The 23,513-nt window shown below is 39.7% G+C and overlaps 2 protein-coding genes across 2 annotated transcripts in view; both read left to right on the top strand.

Moving 5' to 3' along the window:
- The first annotated feature begins 2,862 nt into the window (after positions 1–2,862).
- On the top strand, positions 2,863–17,133 carry cpda (carboxypeptidase D, a). The gene is made up of 19 exons (XM_037677493.1): positions 2,863–3,000; positions 3,101–3,270; positions 4,173–4,570; positions 4,664–4,855; positions 5,658–5,825; positions 6,057–6,172; positions 6,359–6,461; positions 8,693–8,835; positions 8,923–9,092; positions 9,202–9,504; positions 9,698–9,893; positions 9,996–10,131; positions 10,209–10,355; positions 10,573–10,671; positions 10,748–10,812; positions 11,589–11,720; positions 12,322–12,507; positions 14,855–14,957; positions 16,396–17,133. The coding sequence occupies exons 1-19, from the start codon at positions 2,863–2,865 to the stop codon at positions 16,620–16,622; spliced, it is 3,192 nt and encodes a 1,063-aa protein (XP_037533421.1). The 3' UTR covers positions 16,623–17,133.
- Positions 17,134–19,391: 2,258 nt separating this feature from the next.
- Positions 19,392–23,513, top strand: part of gosr1 (golgi SNAP receptor complex member 1) — a 29,694-nt gene continuing 25,572 nt past the window's right edge. The window contains exons 1-3 of the mRNA XM_037678148.1: positions 19,392–19,442; positions 20,091–20,202; positions 23,124–23,211. Coding sequence (XP_037534076.1) covers positions 19,409–19,442; positions 20,091–20,202; positions 23,124–23,211 — 234 coding nt within the window. The 5' untranslated portion in view covers positions 19,392–19,408. The remainder of the gene's footprint in view (positions 19,443–20,090; positions 20,203–23,123; positions 23,212–23,513) is intronic.

Here is a 23,513-nt window from a genome sequence, read left to right as displayed (position 1 = left end):
TTTGAAAAACCGTGATAGAGCGAGTCCGCGATAAATGAACCGAGAAGTAGCGAGGGACTACTGCATTGTAAATGTTTTGTTTTAAACACACCAACAAATTAGCTTAACAGAAAGTCTGAAAAAAACATATATTTTTGATAAATATAGTCCTTAGAGAAGAGGAATCAACTCAAAGGAAAGTCTGCAGGGTAGAGTTTACAAAAACTGGAATTCTTTTAGAAACTCGCAGATGGTGCACCTCATTTAAAATTCTGAGTATACTGACTCTCGCATACAGCTTAAGATAAAATAGAAATGTAACCAGCGTGAGTCTTATGAGCAGGAAGATTATTCCTTGAGTAAATCAGTAAGAAATCTGCTGAACAGCCAGACAAATTTTGTTGAACAGTTTTAAAACACATCTGAATCTTGTTTGATGAGCATAGTTTATTATTGATGTCTGTACTGAACTTTAACAGTTTGTTAAATTGTTTCATCTCCAGAGGATACATCTGAAAAGCTTATTATTTCTGCATTTGCTTGGATCTGATGAATTGTTATTTTCTCTTTATAGTGATGAGGTAATTGAAAAAGCTGAAAAGTGTTGATAATTAATTTAGTATCCAAATGTTTTTTACTGGTCCGTCTGTCCATCCATTCATTCATCCATTGTCTTTTACCCGCTTTTTCCTTTCTGGGTCGTGGGGTCACTGTTGCCCATATCCATGTTTTTGGTCTGTGGGAGGAAACCGGAGTACCCAGAGAAAACCCACTCATGTATGGAGAAAATATGAAAACTCCACCCAGAAAGGCCACCAGCCAGGATTTGATCCAACAACCTTCCTGCTGAGAGGCGACAGCTCTGCAACTGAGCCTGGTCCCATTATGTTATTTTAAAATAAAATAATAAAGTAGAGATTTTTAGCCTTGTGAGAACTTTATATAAATCTCTGTTGTGAAGGGAAGTTTTCAGTGCATAAATAATGTTTCTCAGTGTTCTTGTTTCTGCCACGTTCTTTGAGGTTAATGGGAGGCTGGTTACCTGTTGGACTCATCTGTCAGTGTTGAGCTCTTTCACCTTCAATGGAAAAGGTGGATGTTTGCGGCTGTTTGATTTGGTTTCTGTGGCCACCCAGCTTGCAGACATGGCAACCCTCCAGCCAGGAAGCCTCTGACTGCCTGTTGTTCCACAGCGATGGTCAGCCTAACCTCCTTTGTGTTCTTCTGTTTGCTTTACGAAAGGCCAGGTGACTTATAAACTACAGATACCATGGCTTGCTGCCACAATAAACAGTCTCCTACCAGCAGTATTAAAGGACAAAGACCAACTTGAACTTGACAGATTCAGATTACCATAACAAACTGGCCTAGCATCAATGGGATCAGCCGGAGAACATTTCCAGCTATTCTTAACATTTAGTCAAAGATTATACTGATTTAAATAATTTACAGAGGTGGCCAAAAGTTCTGAGAGTGGCACAAATTTAAGTTTTCACAATTTTCAGCCCAATTTTTTTACAACCTTTTGTTAGACATTTATAATGAAGTACAATTATAATCATTCCATACGTTTTATTTTATTTTTTAAACTTTTTATTGACAATAATACATCCAGTTTAAGCAAAGACATTATTTACAGTAGTGACCCTTCTTCTTCAGCTTCTGGGCAGAATCTTGAGTGATGGGAACCCATTCTTGTCTAATCAGTGCTTGGAGTTGATCAGAGCTTTTGGGTTTTTGTTTGTTCACCTTCTTTTTGGGGATTGACCACAGTTTCTCAGCTGGATTAAGTTCTGTAGTTTCCTGGCCATGGACCCAAAATTTCAACGTTATGTTCACTAAGCTGCTTGGTTATCACTTTTGCCTCATGATATGGTGCTCCATCATGCTGGAATCAACGTTGCTCATCTTCAAATTGCTCCTGGATCATTAGGAGACGTTTCTCTTGGAGGATGTTTCGATACCATTCGTTCAGGGCAGTGTTCTCAGGCAAGAACTATGAGCAAACCCACTCTCCTGGATGAGAAGCAACCCCACACATGAATGGTCTCAGGATGCTTCACTGTTGACATGACACAGGGCTCATGGCAGTGCGCACCTTTTCTTCTCGGGACAATAATTTTTCCAGATGTCCTTAACATTCTGAAGGGGGCATCATCAAAGAAAATGACTTTACCACAGTTCTGTCCAATTCCTACACTTCCTGCAGAATGTCAGTTTGTCCTTGATGTTATTCTTGGAGAGAAGTGGCTTCTTTGCTGCCCTTCATGACACCAAGCCCTCCTTTTTCTGGCAGTATAATAAAACATGTTCTATAGTTTCATCTTCTCCGGATGAGGAGCGAAACGTCTTCGGTTACAAATAAAAGTCCAGTTGTTTTTGTATTGAACGCTTTTTGAATTCATCATGTCCTGGATGACTGAGAATCTTCACCAGCATCTTCTCCACAGTATTCACATTTACCTGCATGATGATTTTCTATTATGAACAATGTTCTATTTGGTCCGGCGTGTCCAAATCTGAGACATGATATTACTGTTTCCTTTGTCCTGTTTTTCCCAGCTTTTCTAATTTCTTATGCTTTCTGTTGAAGGAAGAAAACTTAAAAGCACCACTATCCTTTTAAAGCAACCAGTCTGCTCTTCTAATCAGCATGACAGAGTGATATCAGCTGTCTTGTCCTCAATAACCTTTTCTCCTGAGCAAACGAGATCATCACTGAAATGATGTTAGCAGGGCATTTTGTTGGGCTGAAATTCAATGGCTGTAATTCAGTAATTTTGATGATAAGGTTATAAGCTCCACATTTTTAATGACCATTAGGTCACTGTCCTCTTTCTAACCTGCTGTGTGTTTACGTTACTGCCCTGTTATCCAGGAGGAATGCAGGACTACAACTACGTGTATGGAAACTGTCTTGAAATCACCATGGAGCTGAGCTGCTGCAAATATCCCCCTGCTTCCGAGCTCCATAAGGAATGGGACCTGAACCGGGAATCCCTTTTAGCCTACATAGAGGCGGTAAAACCTGTATTTTTGTTGTGCACCACCACAAAATTAGAGTAGCATCACTCGATTTCAGTAGGATGTCTTCTGTATTTTAATACCTTCTGTTTTCCAGGTGCACATGGGCGTCCGTGGGTTTGTGAAAGATGTGGTCAGTGGAGCTGTCCTCAGCAACGTCAGCATCGTGGTAGCGGGGAATCGCCACAACCTGACCACTGCAAAATACGGAGACTATTACCGCCTTCTGCTTCCAGGGACGTACAATATCACAGCTGTGACACCAGGGTAATGAATGCCAGCCTTCGCATAGCAGGGTTTTACAAACAAAAAAGTTATTCATTACAGGTCAACGCTTGATGTTAAAGTACAGAAGCAATATGGCTCTTATCATGTTTAAAGAGTTTAAGCACAGTTGGCATTAGGCCTGTCACGACAAACAAGAAATCAATTAATCGCATGATAAATTAAAATTATCAACCTCATTTTCAATTATCGGCTTTATCGTTTCTTCGTGTCTCTCTCTTTCTACTGAACACTGGATGACAAAAGGCTCAACTCCGGTTCTCTTCACTGACCCTTCTCTTTCTCTTTTATCTTTAAAATAAATTTTAACCATCCAAAATCGTGTTTTTGCATCATTAAAAGCAGCTAAGCTGAGAAACTAATCTACGAGCTAAGCTAACAGGCCAACCTAGGGGGAAAAAAAAACCTCTTGTCTTGTCAAAGCTCCAAAATTAGTGGGTGAAACCAGTGTCTTTGTCTAAAAAGTTGTTTTTCTCTGCAAAAGAAGCTGAGAACTTGTTTATTGATTTTTTTTTTAATTAAAAGCTTTGTGTGACAAATACTACGCTAAAGAGCTCAAACCACACAGAGCGTCCGCCATTTTGAGAACTGAAGAGAGACAGCCCATGTCAGGTCAAGGGGTCTCCCTCTCATTTTTCTTAAAGAGAGACGCTGCTCGCTCCCTCACTATCCATTCTTCGGTTCAAACTGTCTTATACTGCCATCCAGTGATCAAAAAGGGTACCACACTCAAAAATTAACCAACATTTCTTTTTAAATTTGACAATAATTAATAAATATTGTAAAATTTCAAACAATATGATCTTTTATTGCAATAATTTCTGAGACAATCACCCAGCAAAGTTTGTTGGCATCTTGAATCATGTCTTTATGCCTGTTTTCAGGTACTTACCAATGACAATCAACAGTGTTCAAGTGGCTGAGGGTATAGCCACTGAACTTAACTTTACTTTGTCACCTATGGCTGGTGAGACTACAGGTGACACCACCCTGGCTACAACCTCCGAGCCATCCACCAGTCACCCAGCAACTACAGTCTCTTCTACCTTAAACAAGACTCAGGTGGTTTTCACAGAAGGAAACAAGATCAATCCTCCTGTGCACCAGCCCATCCAACCCAAAGAGTTTCGTCACCACGACTTTGCAGACATGGAGCTTTTCTTACGCAAATACAACAGCGAGTTCTCCTCCATTACCCACCTGCACTCTATTGGCCGCTCGGTGAAAGATCGGGAGCTGTATGTGATGATCATCTCGGATAACCCAAAGGTTCACGAGCATGGTAAGTTACTCTAGTCTTTGACAGTATTTACAAATTACACAGCCTCTAAATATTCTTTTAGCTGTTTAAATTCATTTTGTTTCTTTCTTTCAGGTGAGCCCGAGTTTAAGTATGTGGGCAACATGCATGGAAATGAAGTAGTGGGTCGAGAGTTATTGCTCAACCTCATTGAGTATCTGTGCCGTAACTATGGTACCGACTCAGAGGTCACTTGGCTGGTCAACAACACACGCATTCACATCATGCCCTCCATGAATCCCGACGGCTACGAAGAAGCCACTGAAGGTAGGTCCTAAAAGACAAGACAAGCCACGAAACTCTTGACTTGAGCTTCTTGTGCAACAATTATTAAACTAAATACTTCAGGTAATTGTTGATTCCTTCTGAGTTATCCTGGGGAAATTTACCCCAAACCTTTAATGTACAACACTTTTTTTTCTGGTATTTTAGTAGGTGACCTTACACAAACTTTAGGTCCTTTTTGTTAAATCGACTTGTTCTTAGGTTGTGTTGTTGCATGGTTTTCTTAAAACAATTTAGGCTTTTATTGGTTTAGATTCACATTTTCTGACATTTTACTTCAGAATTTTTGTTGTTAAATAAAGTTTATTATTTGTTTACGACATTCTAAACATGCTATAAAAACACACTGTATAATTGTCTTCCCCATTTTTCACAGGGGTTGTAGTATTCATTACATTAATGGGTTAATTTATGAAAGAGCTTACACGCCTTCAACCATCCAACAGAACAAACAAACAAAGAGCTGATCAATCAACAAACCAATCAACATACTGACCAAATGAAAAACTGACCATCCAACCAATCAACCGATGGCCAACCATTAATCTAACAGACAGACCAAATGTGCAGTATGACATGTTCAGTTCTTTACTTTTAAAGGTTTTTTTTGGGGGGGGGGGGGGGGGATTGCCTCCTCTGTCATTCAGTAACTTTTAGTTACTAATTACTGCTGATGTGTAAGAGGAAGTGAAGTTGAGGATGTTTGAATCTTCAAGCAGGAACATGCGTCAGTGAACAGATGCTAGTCATCAGTCACTCAACACTCCGGTTTGCTTCCTCTTAGGTGATGTGAAGGGCTACAAAGGACGCAACAACAGCAACAAATTTGACCTGAACCGTAACTTTCCTGACCAGTTTGTCACCATCACAGACCCCAGACAGCCAGAGACTCAGGCTGTCATGGAATGGGTGAAAAGCACGCCTTTTGTTTTGTCTGCCAACCTCCATGGAGGTATGATCTCACTTTATATCCTCAGTCAAAAACACTATATTCTCTTGGTCTACAAACCTTTTATTTTTTTTCAACATAAACTATAAATTTAAGTGTTTTTTTTTATTTTTTTTATCAGATCCATATTTTGAGGTTTAGATCCACTGTTTCTAATTAAAAATCCTCCATAACATTTTCTCTTAGGAATGAGCTGTATTTTTGCTCTGTTGTCTTTGTTTTTGTGTAATGTAGGCTCCTTGGTGGTCAACTACCCCTTTGATGATGACAAAGAGAGAATTCGTGGTAGTCATTATAGCAAGTCACCTGACGATGAGGTCTTTAAGCAAGTTTCGAGAGCCTACTCTGAGGTAATCGAACTCTGTTGCTTTGGGATTACTCTCAGGTTGAAATAATTTCTGTTTGTGTGTTTATTAAAGAACAAACATGCAGTAAATTGCTGCATCTGTTTCTAAATATCTGGTGAGATCTTGTTTTAATCTAGAATACAAAGTCATGTGTTGTTTGGTTCTTATGTTTGTTGGATTTTTATACAGGAAAATCCTCTTATGCACAATGGACACCCTTGTGAGAACCTGTACCCTCAGGAATATTTCCAGGATGGCATCACGAACGGCGCTGAGTGGTACACAGTCCCTGGTATGTTGCATATTTTACTCTTTGTTGCTTATTGCTAGTGTTTTTTTTGTAAAACTGCATTTAAAAAGTATTTTTTCAAGAAGTTTAACTTTGCCAATTCAAACTTTACATTAGTTTGTCTAAAAATTTCATTTTTCATAGAAGTAAAAAATGCTCACCACATTTTGAATTTAATAACTGTGACTCTGACAAAATCACGATTTTCTCCTGCTATCCGCAGTCTAAAACGATGTGTGAAAGTGACCACGAATAAAGCACCACCTTTCATCGGGATTGCCTTAAAAGTGTAAAACTTGTGTGACGCTCAAGTCATTACAGTATACAGAATAAAAACTATATGAAAAAGTAAACACTACCTGTACTTTGTGGAATGCAGTTTAGAAGCCACAAGTTACTCATTTTGCTTTGGTTATTTTTAACTCACTATAAGAACAAAGTTAAATCAGGTCATCTGGGCAGATTTAAAAAAAAAAAAATTGTTGAAAAGTTTTGTCTTTTATCCAAAAGACTTCTTCAGTCTGAGGAGCTGCACTAAACTCACTCTTATAAATAGCACCTTCTTATAGTGGCTCAACCAGTTTGTTGTTGACATCCAGACAACCAGTTTGCACATCCTTGATGGAGAGGAACGCTGGTTATGAGAGGAGTGAATGAGGGAGGAGTGACGGAAGCCATCTTTGAGAAGAGAAACCGTCCAGCCTTCTGTGTCCAATTGCCACCCTCTTACAATGCTGTTATTCAGGGGTGTCTAACTCACTCACAAAAGGGGGCCAAAATTAAAACATTTTTCAAACTAAGGGCCAATTTCAGAAACTACATTAACTCAAATCAGATACCCAACATCTTTTCTTGGTCGCAGGTTCCTCAACAAGAGTTTGATTGGTCTCATTTGATGTTCTCTATTTCGACATCATAATCAAAGATTACTGAAAAAATTCAAGAGATAGAAATATTTTATGTTTCACATATCATCTTGGGGGCTAGATAAGATGTCAGCGAGGGCCACATTTGGCCACCAGGCCTTGAGTTTGACACATATGCTGTTATTACTAGTATCACTCAGCCCCTGTGAATAGCAAGCAGCCATCAGGGCACTAATGATCCATCGTTAGGCTGTTGGTCCTCCTTTATCATGTGAACAGCTAGTTTTGGCTGTCACCAGCAAACTGGTTGATCCACTATGAGAAGGTGCTATTTATAAGACTGAGTTTAGTGCAGCTCCTCAGACTGAAGAAGTCTTTTGGATAAAAGACGAAATGTTTCAACAATTTTTTTTTAATCCATCCAGATGACCTGACTTAACTTTGTTGGTATCGAATGGAGTAAGCTGTTGTTGTGGGAATCAGTTTTGTTTGGAGACTCCTCAGATCGAAGAAGCTCTTTGGATGAAGGACGAAACGCCTCTGCTTAAAAAAGAAACCGTCCAGATGAGCTGACTGAACATTGTTGGATTTTATACCTGGATTATTGAGCATGCATCAGGACAATATAAGAATGTTTCCAGAAGACCTGTGGACACTATTTCAGAGTCAGAGTCAGAGTCAGAGTTTCTTTATTGTCATTCGCACCTCATGTGGTACATGTGGTGGAGCGAAATTATGTACACAGGGTCCCAGTTACATCCAACAATAAAATGTCTAAGAAAAACAGTAATAACATCTAAGATATGAACTAAGAAAAACATCAACTAAATATACACTAAGCACTCATAACATAAAACATTGAACATCACCACAAACATGAACATGAGTCTGTGAGCAGATGTGCACGCATGAACATATCAACATTGAAACAGATCAGCAGCAACATGAAACAGATCAGCAGCAACATGATATGTTTTTTCACAGTGATTATTCTAGTTAGAGATTCATGAGTCTAACAGCCTCAGGCCATTTATGGCCATTATAGCCACAACTTATCAGTAAACATAGATCCTGCAAATAGGACTGTTATTAAATTAAGTTCATGCTTTTTTGTAAATGAATTAAATCTAGTTACTGAAGTAATGAATCATGGGAGCATACTGGTATTTTATTGTAGACTTCTTAGCTTAACCCCAGAGCGACCCCTGCTGGGCAATTTGTAGAAATGCAGGTTACGAGTTTAAATCTTCATAAATCTTCAAGAATTTAAATCTTCATGGCTTATTTTTTTTCATTTGAAGACTCGTGATTTTTTTTTCCTCCAAGTGAAAGCGTTGAACCAGATTAAAGGAGCTCTTCTCTCTGCAGGTGGCATGCAGGACTGGAATTATGTCAACACCAACTGCTTTGAGGTGACCATCGAGCTGGGCTGCATCAAGTACCCCTGGGCCAACGATCTGCCAAAATATTGGGAACAAAACTGGCGAGCCTTGCTGAAGTTCATCCAGCAGGTAGTTAAAACAACCTCCAGACCCGGCTCTCACAAGACAACTGTGGAGTTTTGCCTTTACTCTTGTTTGTTTTATTTATTCTTGTAGGTTCACACTGGAGTAAAGGGTACAGTTACTGACTTTAGAGACGGGTCAGGAATTCCTAATGCCACCATCAGCTTGAAGGGAATAAACCACAACATCACTACAGCTCAGACTGGAGATTACTGGAGACTGCTGGTCCCTGGGACCTACTCTGTCACTGCCACTGCCCCTGGGTAATATTTGTATTTCAAACCAAACAACAAACTAAGAACATAAAGCTTCTCTGTACATTGCTGTTTTGAGTGCTGCTAAATTTAAATTACTTGTTTTCTATCTGCATAGTTACAAACCCGTGTCGATCTACGCCACGGTCTCAAAGGATCACGCAGAGGTGGTGGACTTCAGACTGGCTCGATTTGACTCCGACAATAATGTCCAGACTACCAGTGGTCCTAAGACCACACAGAACCCATCTGAAAAGGAGCTGCAGGTCCTAATCAGTGAGCTCTCTGTAGACGGAGGTTTGGAGCAGCTGGTCATGAGCACAGCCTCTGACAACAGCCTCCACTACATAGGCTCTAATGACCTCTTCAACTACTTAAGAGGCCTCACACTTAACTTTTCCAATATTACTAAACTCCACAGGTGAGCAGGTTTCCTCTTATATCAACTGTTAGCTACAGGCCGTGCATCTTTTTGCTGTGCTAAAAAGGCCTGCACTGTTAAATTGGGTGACTGAGGTCAACATAGTCTCAGTTACATAACTTTTTTTACTTTTTATATTATTCATGTTTAATAAATATTCTGTTTAATTTATGTATATATATTTTTAATCTAGTTTGGGCCAGAGTGTGGAGTTCAGAACGATTTGGGCTCTGGAAATAACCAACAACCCAGAAGAAGCTGAGCCGTCTAAACCAAAGGTCCGCTTCGTGGCAGGGATCCATGGGAATGCACCCGTGGGCACGGACCTGCTGCTGGAGTTTGCTGCCTTCCTGTGCATCAACTATCACAAGAACCCAGCCATCACCAAGGTGAGCATCTGGACAGACAGCCGTTTGAACACAACACTTTGAAAATATGGCCATAAAAGTGATGCCTTCTTGTTCCATCTCCAACCTTTTTTTGTTCTCCAGCTCATCAACGAGACCCGAATTTTCATTGTGCCCTCCGTCAACCCCGATGGGCGAGAGCAGGCTCAGGAGAAACAGTGCACGTCCTCCCAGGGCCTGACCAACTCTAATGACATTGATCTAGACAGTGACTTTTTTGGTCAGTTGTTTGGCACGGACTCACCTTGGTACACTTGAGACATTATCCGATTTTTATTCGTGTTTCTATTCGACTAGGCAACGAATCACATCGTATGGGTGAGCCTCAACCCGAGACGAGAGCCATGATGAATTTCATCCAAAACGGGGACTTCACTCTGTCTGTAACTCTGGACGGAGGCGCTCTGGTTGTCACCTACCCTTATGACAAGCCTGTTCAGACAGGTATCATGCCTATTTATAACTGTCTATTGTAGTCGTTATCTACTGTTGTCATCACTCTTTGTTGAAATCAGGTCTCTCTTGTAAATGAGTCCTCAAGGCTCAATGGGATTAACCTGTATAAATAAAGGTTGAATGAATGCCTGTGCTCTGAACATGCGTCTGTTTGCCTGATGGTATGTAAACTAAAATGGACTAAGTGGTCTTTCTTATTTTGCAGTTGAAAATGAGGGCACGTTGAAGTACCTGGCGAAGGTGTATGCCAAGAACCACCAGAAGATGCATCTGGGAGATATTGCGTGTTCTAACAACGAGCAAAGTACGACATTGGAGGAGCGTTTGGAGCTTGTTACAGCTGTCGTCATCACAGTTCTCATAGCTTTTCTTGTTTTCAGAGGGCAACGTCCCAGGTGGAGTTATGAGAGCAGCCGTGAAACAAAGTCACACGGGGAGCATGAAGGTAAAGTTTGCCGTTGCTGGAAGCAAGAGTGTTTGTGGGCTGCATTGAACTGATCAGTTCATAAAATCATATTGATTGGAGTTGATCAGATTTCAAAAGTGAATAATATGGCCCACCACCAAAACATGAACAGATTTTAAAGAATCTCCCAAAAAATGAATCTTTTGGATGTACGCCAATACCTGATTAGCTTTTGGAGTCAACCTAGTTCAAGATAGCCGCCTCAGCTAATCCACCTTAGCCAACACAAAACTGACTATAACTTCTTCAGATTTATCGATATTGAGCTAAAATTTTGTGTGGTAGTATCAGAGAGTCACACTCAACACTCACTCTGAGCACAAATAAACCTCACAATACCACATTCATTCAACCTTTATTTATACTGGTCCCATTAGTCCCATTGAGCCTCGGGGACTCGTTTAAGAGAGACCGAATTTTTTTTTTTTAACAAAGATTGACGACAACAGTGGCCAAGAAGACAACATTAGACAATCATAAAAGATGTGTACAATTATTTTTTTTACAAGTTAAAGTAAAATGACAATCAAAAGGAAAAGTAACGAAAAAATAGCTAACATGAAGTTATGGGTGAGGTTTAAACCAAAACGGCCCGTTTCATCTTAAGATGATCTTAGTTTAACTCTGACATTAAAGGTGGCGCTTGATCATTTTGTCTATTCTTTAAGAGTATAGCTTTAATTTAAAAAAGTGATAAATTAAAGTTAGATGCTAACCTTTGCTCTGCGTTATTTCCCGTCTTCGTGTCTTTCCAGGACTTCAGTATGGACTTAGGACACTGTCCGGAGATCACCGTGTACACGGGCTGCTGCTTGTTCCCTCCTGCTGATCAGCTGGTCACTCTCTGGGCCGAGAACAAGAAGGCGCTCCTCAGCATGTTGGTGGAGGTGGGATTTAATCACATCAACATTTATGATAAACTGAAGTAACTTGTTTACCATTCACTATTAAATTTATAGCACGCAAAAGACACAAAACGATGTAAAAATGTAGTTTAAAGTTTATTTAACTGGGATTAAACACCATTACATATCAAATAATGCAAGCATTGCTGTATGTATGCCTCCTAACTCTGATTCAGTTTTAATTCTTGTTTTTGATTAGACTTTTTAATTAATTTAAGACTTCCAAACTTTTCAACTCCCAGTTTTCATTGCTTCTGTTTCCCGAGAAAACCCCTACACTGAAAAAGAAAAAAGAGATTACTGTTTCCTCCATTTTGGAATTGGCTGCAAAATTATCAGGTCTCCTAAAAATACTTAAATGGACACTAAGTATTAATGCAACTTAATAAGAACTCACATTAGAGTAGACATGTTTTATACCAAGCTGAATTTTAAAGACAATGTTTGCGATTTTAATGATTTTTTTTTTACCCTCAGTGCATATTTTATGGAACTTTTGGTGTTTTTATTTTATTTATTTAACATTTTCAGCGCCGCTCGTCCTGCTGAAATGAGAATAACGAATTATGTCTTCTCCATCCAGGTTCATAAAGGAGTACGAGGCTTGGTGAAGGACAAAAGTGGAAAGCCAGTCGTTGGTGTGAGCATCGTCCTGAACAGAAGAATGAAGGTGTTCACCTCTAAGGGAGGCTACTTCCACGTCCTCCTCGCTCCGGGTAACTACAGCATTGAAGCCATTGCTGATGGATATCAGAAACAACAACTTAAGGTGAGCCTTTATTTACTGAGGTCGCCATGTTTTAGACGTTACCCTGATTCAACACACCTGAGTCAAACGGGCACCTCCTTGTTAGTGATTGGTTTAAATCAGGTGTGCTGGAGCAGAAAAACATCTTAAACCTTTAGGAGAACGGATGCTGAGGATCATGGTCCACTGGTTATTTATAATTTATGTTTACATGCATTTGTTTGGAAGATGAACTAGTACAGTTACCGTTTCTTCCAGCTGGATGCAGTTATTGCAACTCATTTTCAATTAGACATTTTTGGACTTTAAAAACTCATTAGAAGGAGCATTGTAGGAAAAAAAACAAGGACTGCACTTTAATTATGAGTTCATTTTAATTCCTATTATTAAGCATTTAGCTGAAAGGAGATTGTAAATCTAAATTATTAGATCTGCAAAGTATAAAATCATTTAAACACAGTTCTACTTGCATTTCAACAAACCAAAGTTTTTGATCTAAATGCTACTCGTTGTAGCTGGAGGGTTAATAATGGGTTTAAAAAATGATAAGTGAGGTCGCTGTCCTAAGTGTGACGATGCTTGCTGTTGAGTTGATGTATTTAGTGTTGGAAAGCAGAACTAAAGCCTGCTTTGGTTGTAATGTTTTATACCAGGGCTACTTAACTAAACTGCTCAGGGAGCCACAGTCACTGAAAGCCAAGAGCTCAGAGGCCAGACATCCTGTAGTTATTGCCATTGAGCAAGTTTGCTTTACGGTTTAAAGTCTGGTTTTATTAAATTAATCCATCAGTGAGCCGAACACAGCCCTGTTTTATACTCCTAAAGTGTGCGTATTGCTTTAATGACCCATATTCATTTTGTAATTGTTGAGAACTTTTGATTCTGCAAACATGTCACCAGAAAATCGACACCAACGCTCTAAAAAGTTAACGTTTATTTACTTCATTCAAAGGCAAGTGGAGCCCCAAATTCACTAAAATAAAGTTTATTAATTTGCAAACCACGTTTTTTTAATTTAGCAAGTCTTTGGGAGAAGTTTACCACTGTTCCCCTTTACAGTCTATGAAAGGTGTAGGCCGAAGCACGCAGAACCTCTCCGTCACTTCCACCTTCCCGTCGGCGCGCTCCGACACCTGCAGCTTCGGGTAGGCCAGCTCTTCAAACAGGTGCTCCTTGATGGTGAAGCCGAGCTCCAGACTGTAAGGCGCCAGCTTCCCACAGGGTCTGCAGAGCACGGGGTCCACCACCGAGTGATAGGTCTGCTGGTAGTCCGCTACCGTGTAACCGTGGATCATCAGAGCGCCGCCGGAGCTCTTCTCCTCGCCGCCTGCGCCGTCACTGCTGTCGCGTGGCAGGTCTGAGAGCTCCGGAAGAACGGCGGCGTTCCTTATATACCTCTCATCCAGCGGTGTCTGGGGGTCCCGCTGCTCCAACATAAGGTCCAAATTGAAAGCTGGAGCCAACATGAATTTCCTCTCCTTGGTGGTCTCCCCGTACTTTTTAGGACATCGAATGCTCTGCCTGAGCTCGTAGGAGCGCATCATGTGTCTGAAATGAAAAGTGACGACGCTTTCAGTGAACTCTGCTGCTCTTTGTGGAAGTAATTCATATTAAAAACAACAAACCCATCGTAAAACCCAACACGATTAAAAGAGGGAAAGTAAAACTTGCTATTTAGTAACAAATAGCTCAGTTTTTGTTTAAATTTGTTGTGTAATCAGCCTTTCAACCATCAGATTAGAACCGTTGTTTCCTGTCTAGTTCCTAAATAAAGACTGATAAAACTGAGGTGCAGCTCCTGAGCTACAAAAGAAAGGAGTGAAATTGTGTTCTCAGCTTAAAGATTTACCTCTTAGATGAATATTTTAGGATTGTTTTTTCACCAGCACTTTTTTTAGACATACCAGACAACCTGCTGCAGAATATACTAACCAGACACACCTGCACGTGACACCTGCTAATGAGATAATTGACCTCCAACAGCTTTTAGAGACAGAACATGCCTTTAACTTTGAAGAGACAGAGGGGTAACAGGAAGTCTTTCTGGTGTTTTAGATGTTTGGGAAAGTTTATGAAGTTTTAAAAAGCATCTGTGATGGTTTTTACAGAACAACCCCCCCCCCCAAACACCCACACACACACTCATCATTTACTGATGTACCACCACGACTGCCACCCGAGGTTTAAATAATCCTGACTGAGGTTAGGATGAAGATATTTAACAATTAAAAAAAGTCAGATAAATGTGATTTTTGTTTGGTGGGAGAGTTTCAGCTGTAATAAATTAAACCACGCTGTAAAGTTTTTATAATTTAGGAAGGCACGTGGCTTTAAAAGTTCCACTTACATTTTGTTTTGTGTTTTCCAGGTGGAGGTGTCTCCTTATGAAGCTGCTAGCTCCATCGTCATTGAGTTCGACTTGGACAGAAGCATCTTTGGCTTGCCCAGAGAGTTTGTTGTTGCCTGTGCGGGTAAGTATTTCTAAGAAAGGTTCTCGTTACAAATCAGCTCCACTGATCTAGAAATGCTCTGGAATGGCCACCGACAGCACTTGGTGAGAGTTTTGGCTGCTGACTAGTGTACTGTATGCTGAGCCATCAGTCTGAAAACACATAGAAATAGCCCTATTTTACATAAATGTACAACTGGATGCATGCTGTGAAAACAGCAGACGGGGCTGTCATGTGCCTCCCTCCTAGCCCGTTCAAGCGTTTCTGTCGAGATATTATGAAATAATCATTCCAGCCAGACCAGTTTACCACTTTGTTCTTTACATGCTTACTTAGTGTGGGCTGTGGTAGCCCATCTTCATCATCTATATCAGTGTCTCACGTTAATTGCTCTTAGATTATTAACTTAAATTTAAATAATGTATTTTTTCCTCATAATTTAAAAAAATATTTAGGATTTTTATAATGCACATTTCAGTATTTAGACATGGATAAGTGAGCTTTTCTCTAACCTATACACTAAGTCACTCTTATGTGGCATATATTTTACTTCCACTTCTTTCAGCTTTTCCATCTTCAGGGGTCGCCACAGCGAGTCATCCTTTTACTTCCACAATTAATAATTAATAATAATACTAATAATATAAAACTTTATCATTCAAAATTGTACAGTACACCATGCAAAACTGAACAAAGTCTTGTTTAATTTCCAAACTCAAGTATTACAATGATCTGTTACTTTTTAAATTTTGTTTTTTTTATTGCATTTAATCATAAATGCAATAAACAAAACCTAAATCCAGAACCCCCCCCTCCCCCATTTCTTTAATTTTTTTAATTTTTACATGAACTTTTCTTGTGGGCCGTACTGAAGTCACTCGCGGGCCGGAAGTGGCCCATGGACCGCCTGTTGAATCACCCTGATGTTGTGTATTGGATTAGTATTGCCTGAAAAACAAAAGCCTAATATCACAAATTTGTAGGTGCATGATTTGAAAATTAAAACATTTAATGTAAAACCACAAGGCTCCTTGGTTAAGATTTGGTATTGACCTCATATTTATAGTCTGCTGCCAAATTGATAATAAGGATTCCACTTAGCACCTACCAAGATGGCTGCACAAATTCTCCTCATTGGCATAGCCTTCGCTGCAGTTGTAGTTGTCTCTATTTCAGTGGTCAGCTCGAGTAACTAACAAGTACTCATGTTGCTTGTTTATAAAATGTCTTCTATTTGAAAGATTGTAGTTTAGTTTTAAGTTCAAAATATCATTAAAAACCAGCTGCGCATGGTCATTTAGAGCAAGGCCACGTCTATCAGAATATCTTACTCGTATTGTGCGGGTGAAACTGAGTATTGTTTAGAATAATAAACATTTTTAAATAGTTTAATCCCAAACTGAAACAGTGCATACGTGTGGACATACTCAGATGTTTGTTTGTTTGTTTTGTCCCACAGCGGCAGCCATGACGGCGCTGGTGATAACGGCGTGCATCATCTGGTGCGTGTGCGCGGCCAAGTCCAACCATCAAAAAGACGGCTTCCACCGCTTACGGCAGCACCGCGACGAATACGACGACGAGGTCCGGCTCAACTCCATGGGCTCAAAGAAATCCCTGCTCGCCAACGAGTTCCAGGATGAAAGTGAAAGTGAAGAGGAGACGCTGTACGCCAACAAAATCTGAAGACATCTGCACCAGTTAGACTCGGTATTTTTTTGTCTGTTTTTGAGCTCCCACCAGAGTCAACTTACCAACATGGAACTAAACGAACTCCAGACCGAGCAGCTTCTGTTTATCGACGAAAGACTGATGAAGCATTTCTTTCGGTTATGCCTTTAAGTTTTTAGAGCTCACTTCCTCTTACTTGGGTGCTGCTAAATCAGAGAATCCTTCAGGACTGAGGGTTCACGTTTTGTTTCAGCTTGGCTGAGAGCAGCAGTAATAAACAGTTTATTTTATCTTTAAGTTGTTGTGTTTCCGAGCCATTCAAAGGCACTACTGGGTCATTATGTGTTCTGCCTGCCTCACAGGTCAAGCCATCAAGTCCAAATGAACTTATATCAGTGTCTCATCACTATGTATTTGTCTGAATACCACTTAAAGCTGGATTGTTATTTTTGTTTAAAATATTAAAGTTACACTGAAACGTCCGAGCGGAAAATGGGAGATTGAGCCCATCATTCAGTGCCTTGGCTTCGACAGATTTTAAAGCTCCAGTCAGGCTGTAAGAAGAGGCAGAACTAGTTATATAAATTATAACTGTGTGACCATTATTCAGATTTTTGATCCACATTATCCTCAAGTTATTAACTGGAAGAAGTGCTTATTAATCAATAAATTCTGATATTCACTTTTTATTTATTTTTTGCACATCAGCGAGCAAAAGCAGCTTCAGGAGGTTTATAATTTTGCAGAAATGATCTGGAAGGATCTGCCTCCATGCTCAAGGGAAAGTTTGTCTTGTGAGCGGATCGTGCTCTAATTGGAAATGGTTTCACAGCCACGACAACAAACTGAAACTAAAAATGTGTTTTGAGCAGATCTTTTTTTTGGTTTTTTGGGGGGTTTATTAGTTACAGCTGTGTGGAGAGGAGCTTTTATGGATTATTGTTGGTTCCAGGCATATCTTCAATCTGACACTTTATTTTCTGCCACATCTTTCCTTTTTGACAACCTGTTTGTAATATTGTACAGCCTTAAGAGTGAATATTTTTCAAACTTAAAGGGGGAAAAAGGCACAAAATGTAAGTTTAATCACGCATTGAGGGATTTGTATCCTAGGATTGTCCAGTTTGCTCAACACAATTTTACGAAGTTCGGTCCCTCGGTAACCTGTTTGGTTTGTTTCTCTGCCGATATGAGTGACAATAAGAAGTGAGCTTTTCCTCGTTTGGTGATCCCGCGCTCAAAGTGGAGCAACTTCTCATACCAAACGCAGAAAATGACCAAAAACAGAACGTGTGAATAAATCCTCTCACCGGAGATGCTTGTACGGCTTATTTTAAACGCATTAAAGTGTCTAAATGTGTGAAAAGCTCTGCCTGTTCTGAATCGTTCACCTTGATCTCCAGTTGTTTTCGCAAGAAATTCTTTCTTGACCTCTGCTTTGGGGAAAAGTTTGTAAGTTATTTTTCTTACACGGCGTCTATAAAATGTGTATAGATTTCTGAAAGTGTCGCACGTTGATGTGAAGATTTTATATGAACTGGAATAAAATGTAAATATGTCAATTGTGCATAAATGGTGGGGAGTGCACTTTGTGTTTTCACATGCAACTTTTCAGAACTGTTCGATTGAGCAGTGCGAACGTGCACAACAACTCACAAAACAAGGAAATAAAACAACTCTGAGCCCGTCTTGTTGGTGTGCTGCAATTCTTTGGGGCCAAGTTTTGTAAATGAGAACAGCTGTAGAGTTAAAAGAGCTTCTTGAAGGGTCCAAATCAAGACGTTTCAGGAGATAAATGTTTAAATATTGGCAGCAAGAGGTCACCACTCTGCTCTTCATTTTAAACATGTTCGCTCAATGAATGTAGTCGAGATTTGTGCCATAATGATTTTGGAAATAAAATTAGATTTGCAAACAAAATTTTGATAAAATGTAAATAATTTTGTTTGACCACTTATGTTTTAGTTTAGCTTCTGAAGCTTTTATTCTGACATGATGGGAGCTGTTGAGGTAACGTCTGTTTTTACTAAGTTGAATTTAAGTTCAACCTGATCAGTGACGCAATAATATGAGCTGGCACTTTATGGTCTGAAAATTCCCTTTTCCAGATATTGTGATTATGTACATACCATGAAAGATGACATTAAATGAAAAAGTGAACAATTGCAGATCTACAGAGCATGCTTTAGACAATACAATTTTTTAAGTATTCACACTTTTCTTCATAAAATTCAACATTAATGTCAGAGTTCTGACTTTATTCTCATAATTTCGACTTTAATCTAGAAATTTATTAAAAAAATTAAATGTGGCCCTAATCCTCTTCCATTCAGATAAGTAAAAAATATTTTTCGGATTATTTTTTACACTTGTCAGATAAAGGACGCACAAAAAATGTTTAGGCAAAAGTAGAATGTTTTGACTGCTTAAAACATTTCATAATCACAGTACACTTTATTTTGTATTAAAATGTACAATAGCTGTCATGAACATTGAACCTTTGTTGAAACAAATATTTTTTTTGCAGTTTTATAGCAAAATAACTGTTTAACCACACCCATAATATCCTTAAACTGTTATTTATATACATGGTATTTGTTTTAGTGATTAAACAAGATAATTATTTAAACTTATTTTATGATGTTTTGGTTTTATTTATCCCGGAAGTGACGTTAACCTTGTTGGGCAAAGAGGCTCCTGTCCAACCTGACAGTCTGAACTGAGGGTGCTAAAAGTCTACGTTTTGTGTCTTCCCATATCACGTGATCCGAACTTGACGGTGACGTCGCAGAACAACAAAAATGGCAGGAATAGGAAGCAGCACCTATTGGGAGGGTAAGGAGTCCTAGCGTTGTTATTCGGCTTACATTTAAGTGTCAAACGCAGTGAAATGTACCGTACACGTAACGTCAGGAGTATTTTATCACTGTCGCTGCTGTTTGTTTTAATGTATTACCGTGAGTTAGACGTGTCCGAGTCTCTCCAACAACTAGTCAGCTCCCAACAAGCTAACCGTCATGATGAAGTTGATGTTAAACCCGTGTTTAAATAGACTTATCAGCCCCACACACCGCGTTGTGTTTGCTAATAGGTTTATTAGATGCCAATGGACAGAGACACCTTTCCACACTTTATTATTTGGAGGAAGTTTGTTTAAGTTTAAGCACTTTTTTGTTTTAGGTTCGCCAAAGCTAGTTAAAACGAACCATTGTGTCAGCTGTTGGTGCAGAAGACACAGCAAAAGCACTTTAACACTTTAAAGTTAAAACTGTGCCTTAGTATTTGTATTTATGTTTAATATACAGTCATATTTAATCTAACAAGGCCTTTAGTGTAAAACAGTTAAAAATACAGATTTTTCATGATTACAAATAAGCTAGGATTTCCCTGAAAATGTGCTTCCATTAAGTGTGGTATCGTAATGAAAGTAACAGCTGTATTTTTCACCACTGATCTGTAACATCTTTTATGTTTGTGTTGCAGATTTAAGGAAACAGGCGAGACAGCTGGAGAATGAACTCGACCTGAAACTGGTCTCCTTCAGTAAACTGTGCACCAGCTACAGCAACTCCAGGGACGGACGCCGAGGAGACACGTACGATCAGTTCTTGTGGTGCCATCCATCAATCAAGCAATCATTCTCTTTACCTGCTTCTTTCTTTTCGGGTCGTGGGGGTCACTGGTGCCTATATCCAGCAGTCACTGTGCGAGAGGCAGGGTACACCCTGGACAAGTCTCCAGTCCCTCACAGGGTCTTGTGGTGCCAGCTATATCATTGTGAGATGTGTAATGAAATGGAGACTGTGGCCCTGTTCAGACTTCATATTAACATCTGTCCTATCTGAGTCAGTCACAAGTTACCAGATCTTATGTGTTCACAGCCGGAAATGAAAATGTATCCTCAGTAATCAGGTCTTGGTCACCCACTAACTATGACAGCACACAGTGACATCAACAGTGTTTTGGTAAAGTCAAAGGTGCATTCAGACAGAAACATATTTTATCAATTCAGGGTCACCCAAGTTGTAGCTTTGTGGAGTTATTTACTCAACCTTTGAAAAGGTTACTTATGTAACACGAGACATGGTAGAAGTGAAGCAGTGACTTCACAGAGCTCGGTCTCTGGAAAAACGCACTGAAAAAGTCAACCTGTAAAACTTAATTGCAGTAAAACACCCGGCCGTCTGCTCGCAGGTTGTGTGATCATTATAAACGTTTCACCTCACTGTAAGAATGACCACAGTGTTTAAGTTGGACATGCGGCATCACGCTGAAAAAATCAGCTAGTTGTGATTTTTATTAACACAGATTTGATAAGATGATCACCGGGAAACTCATTTAAAATGGTTTCATTCACAAGAAACTAAAATCAAGTATCTAAAAAAAAGTTAAATCTGGTCCTCTGGACATTCAAAAAAACAAACAAACAAAAAAGTAGAAACGTTTCGTCTTTCATCCAAAAGACTTCTTCAGTCTGAGGTGCTGTATTCAGCTCAGTCATAAATAGCACCTTCTCGTAGTGGATCAACCAGTCATCCCCCTGCGAATAGCAATCAGCCATCAGGGTGCTAACGTTCCATTGTTAGGCTGATGGTCCTCCTTGTTCTAGAATTGCGCCGCTCAAGGTGGCTGCATGTTGGAGCAGCTCTGTTAGGGTGCATTCACACCAGCCCTGTTTAGTCCGCTTTAATCGAACTAGCTCGTTTTCCTAGAAAGTCCGGTTCATTTGGGAGGCGTGAACGTGCCATCGAACTCTGTCACGGAACAAAAAGGCGAACTCTGGCCCAGGCTAAAACCTAGGTCTCAGTCCGGTAGAAGAGAACTCCAGCGCGGTTCGAGTACAGTGTGAATGTAAACAGACCGGACCTCGCTCCACAAGCAAGAAGTGGAGTACAGCACAGGACAAACAAACACGCATTTCTCTTACCATATATGGAGCCATCAGCTGCCTTGTGTGAAAAACAATATTCTCCATGGTCTTCTGCCTCATCTTCTGTTCATGCCAAGTCCATTTTTGAAAAATGACAAAATATAACTCTTAAAACTGCTAAAACTTGATGCCACTCCAGTTTTGTTTTTATTTCCAGAAGAAGAAGAAGACGTCTCTTCAGAGGTTTTTGTGTCGTTTCTTTCAGTAGTTCTTGGTGCAGCGCCCCCACAGGCGAGCGGGGGAATAGGTTGGTTCAACAGGTTGGCTCGACTGCACAGTGCAGTGTGAATGCAAACGCACCAGCTCAAATGTAAACAAAATGTTATGAATATTGGTCCCCAACTGAACCGAGTCTACCGGACTATCAGGTGTGAATGCATCCTTACTTTCATTCTGAGATTTTGCTTTTGGAAACTTTAATTCCTCTTTTTCTGGATATAAATCACATTTTTTGGACGAATGTTTCCTCTGGCATCAGAGTTTTTTTTATTTTATTTTTTTAAGTTTTGGACATTTGTTATGATGCGTAACCATGGCAACAAGGCAGTTTTCTTCAACCAACAGCAGCTGAATAACATCTCAAAAGCTCAAATAATATCTCAACTACAGCCTCAAATCCCAAATGATTTGAAAAGGATGTTCTGTAGACGCATTCTCATCTACCTGCCGGCTGTGCTCGAGTGCCTGACCACTGAGATCCTGGAACTAGCAGGAAACACGGCTCATGACAGTGGAAGGACAGGATCGTCCCTCTGCACCTACAGTTGTCTGTCCACAGCGACGAGGAGCTCGGCAGACTGCTGGGAGGAGTGACCATCGCTCTGGGAGGAGTTCTGCCTGGCATTCGGGCGGTCCTACAGCCCGGGGGAACCGAGAGGCCAGCGGAGTCTGGGTGGACGGATCAGACGGCATCTGCAGCCAGTTTCTTCTGATCCACTGTGGAATGAACCTTTACAAGAGATCCTTCCTGCCTACAGCCATTAGTATCTATAACATCTCTTAATGAAATAACGAGTTACAACAACAAATAATTTCCCTTTGGGATAAATAAAGTATATTTGAATTGAATTGAAATGATCATGTGAGCAGCTGGTTTTGGTTGTCGGCAACAAACTGGTTGATCCACTATGAGAAGGTGCTATTTAAGAGACTGAGCTGAATACAGCACCTCAGACTGAATAAGTCTTTCGGATGAAAGACGAAACGTTTCTACTTTTTTTGTGTTTGTTTTTGATTTTTGAATGTTCAGAGGACCAGACTTTTTTTAGATTTTTGTACATGGATTATTGAGCATGCATCAGGATAAAAACAAGTAGTTTATTAAAACGTAAAAACATATTTAAAAACTTTTTAAATTTCCGAACAGACAGCTGTTTAATTAGCCGTCAGCTGAACCTGATTTTAACAGTAAATTGACTAATCACAAAGCCTGGTTTGTTCAATAAACACACATTTAGGGAAAATAATACACAAACCATAGTCCTTTTAAGATCACTTTTAACTATTTAATTTCACAGACACATTCAACAAAAGTGTGGCACATCTTTAAGTTGAATTTCCACTTTTTTTTTTCTTTCTTTCTAAAGTTCTGACACCACCCCGCTGCTCAACAACTCCACCCAGGACCGGATGTTCGACACCATGTCTGTGGAGCTCGAACAGCTGCTGGCTAAGGTGAGGAAACCTTTGGTCCAGGAGCAAAACTTGGAGAGAGAGTTCTCAGAAAATCCTGTTTTATTCATTTCATCAAAACTGCAGAGCTCACTCTTGCTAAGTCTTGCAGTTACTTTGCATCAATTTACATTTCTGATTATAGGGAAAAACATGCATAACAAAAAAGACAAAATAAACATTCAAAATTATAATTTATTTATTTATTTGTTAGTGCAGGTAGATAAATCACAACCAATGCTGTAATGAAGTGTGCCATTGATCAGTGTGAGTTTTGTTGTTTATAGTGTTTTTGATGCTTTATG

Source organism: Nematolebias whitei, chromosome 6 (genome assembly GCF_014905685.2).
Source record: "Nematolebias whitei isolate Nwh7 chromosome 6, NemWhi1, whole genome shotgun sequence".
NCBI lineage: Eukaryota > Metazoa > Chordata > Actinopteri > Cyprinodontiformes > Rivulidae > Nematolebias > Nematolebias whitei.
The sequence above is the reverse complement of the archived record's forward strand: the minus strand, read 5'-3'. Positions and strand labels throughout refer to the sequence as shown.

Excerpts from the sequence above, each read along its gene's own strand:
- cpda (XM_037677493.1), top strand. The coding sequence starts at position 2,863 with ATGCAGGACTACAACTACGTGTATGGAAACTGTCTTGAAATCACCATG. Across the intron at positions 8,836-8,922 it reads TGCTGAAGTTCATCCAGCAG|GTTCACACTGGAGTAAAGGG; the intron begins GTAGTTAAAACA and ends TTATTCTTGTAG. Across the intron at positions 10,672-10,747 it reads GTGTTCTAACAACGAGCAAA|AGGGCAACGTCCCAGGTGGA; the intron begins GTACGACATTGG and ends TCTTGTTTTCAG.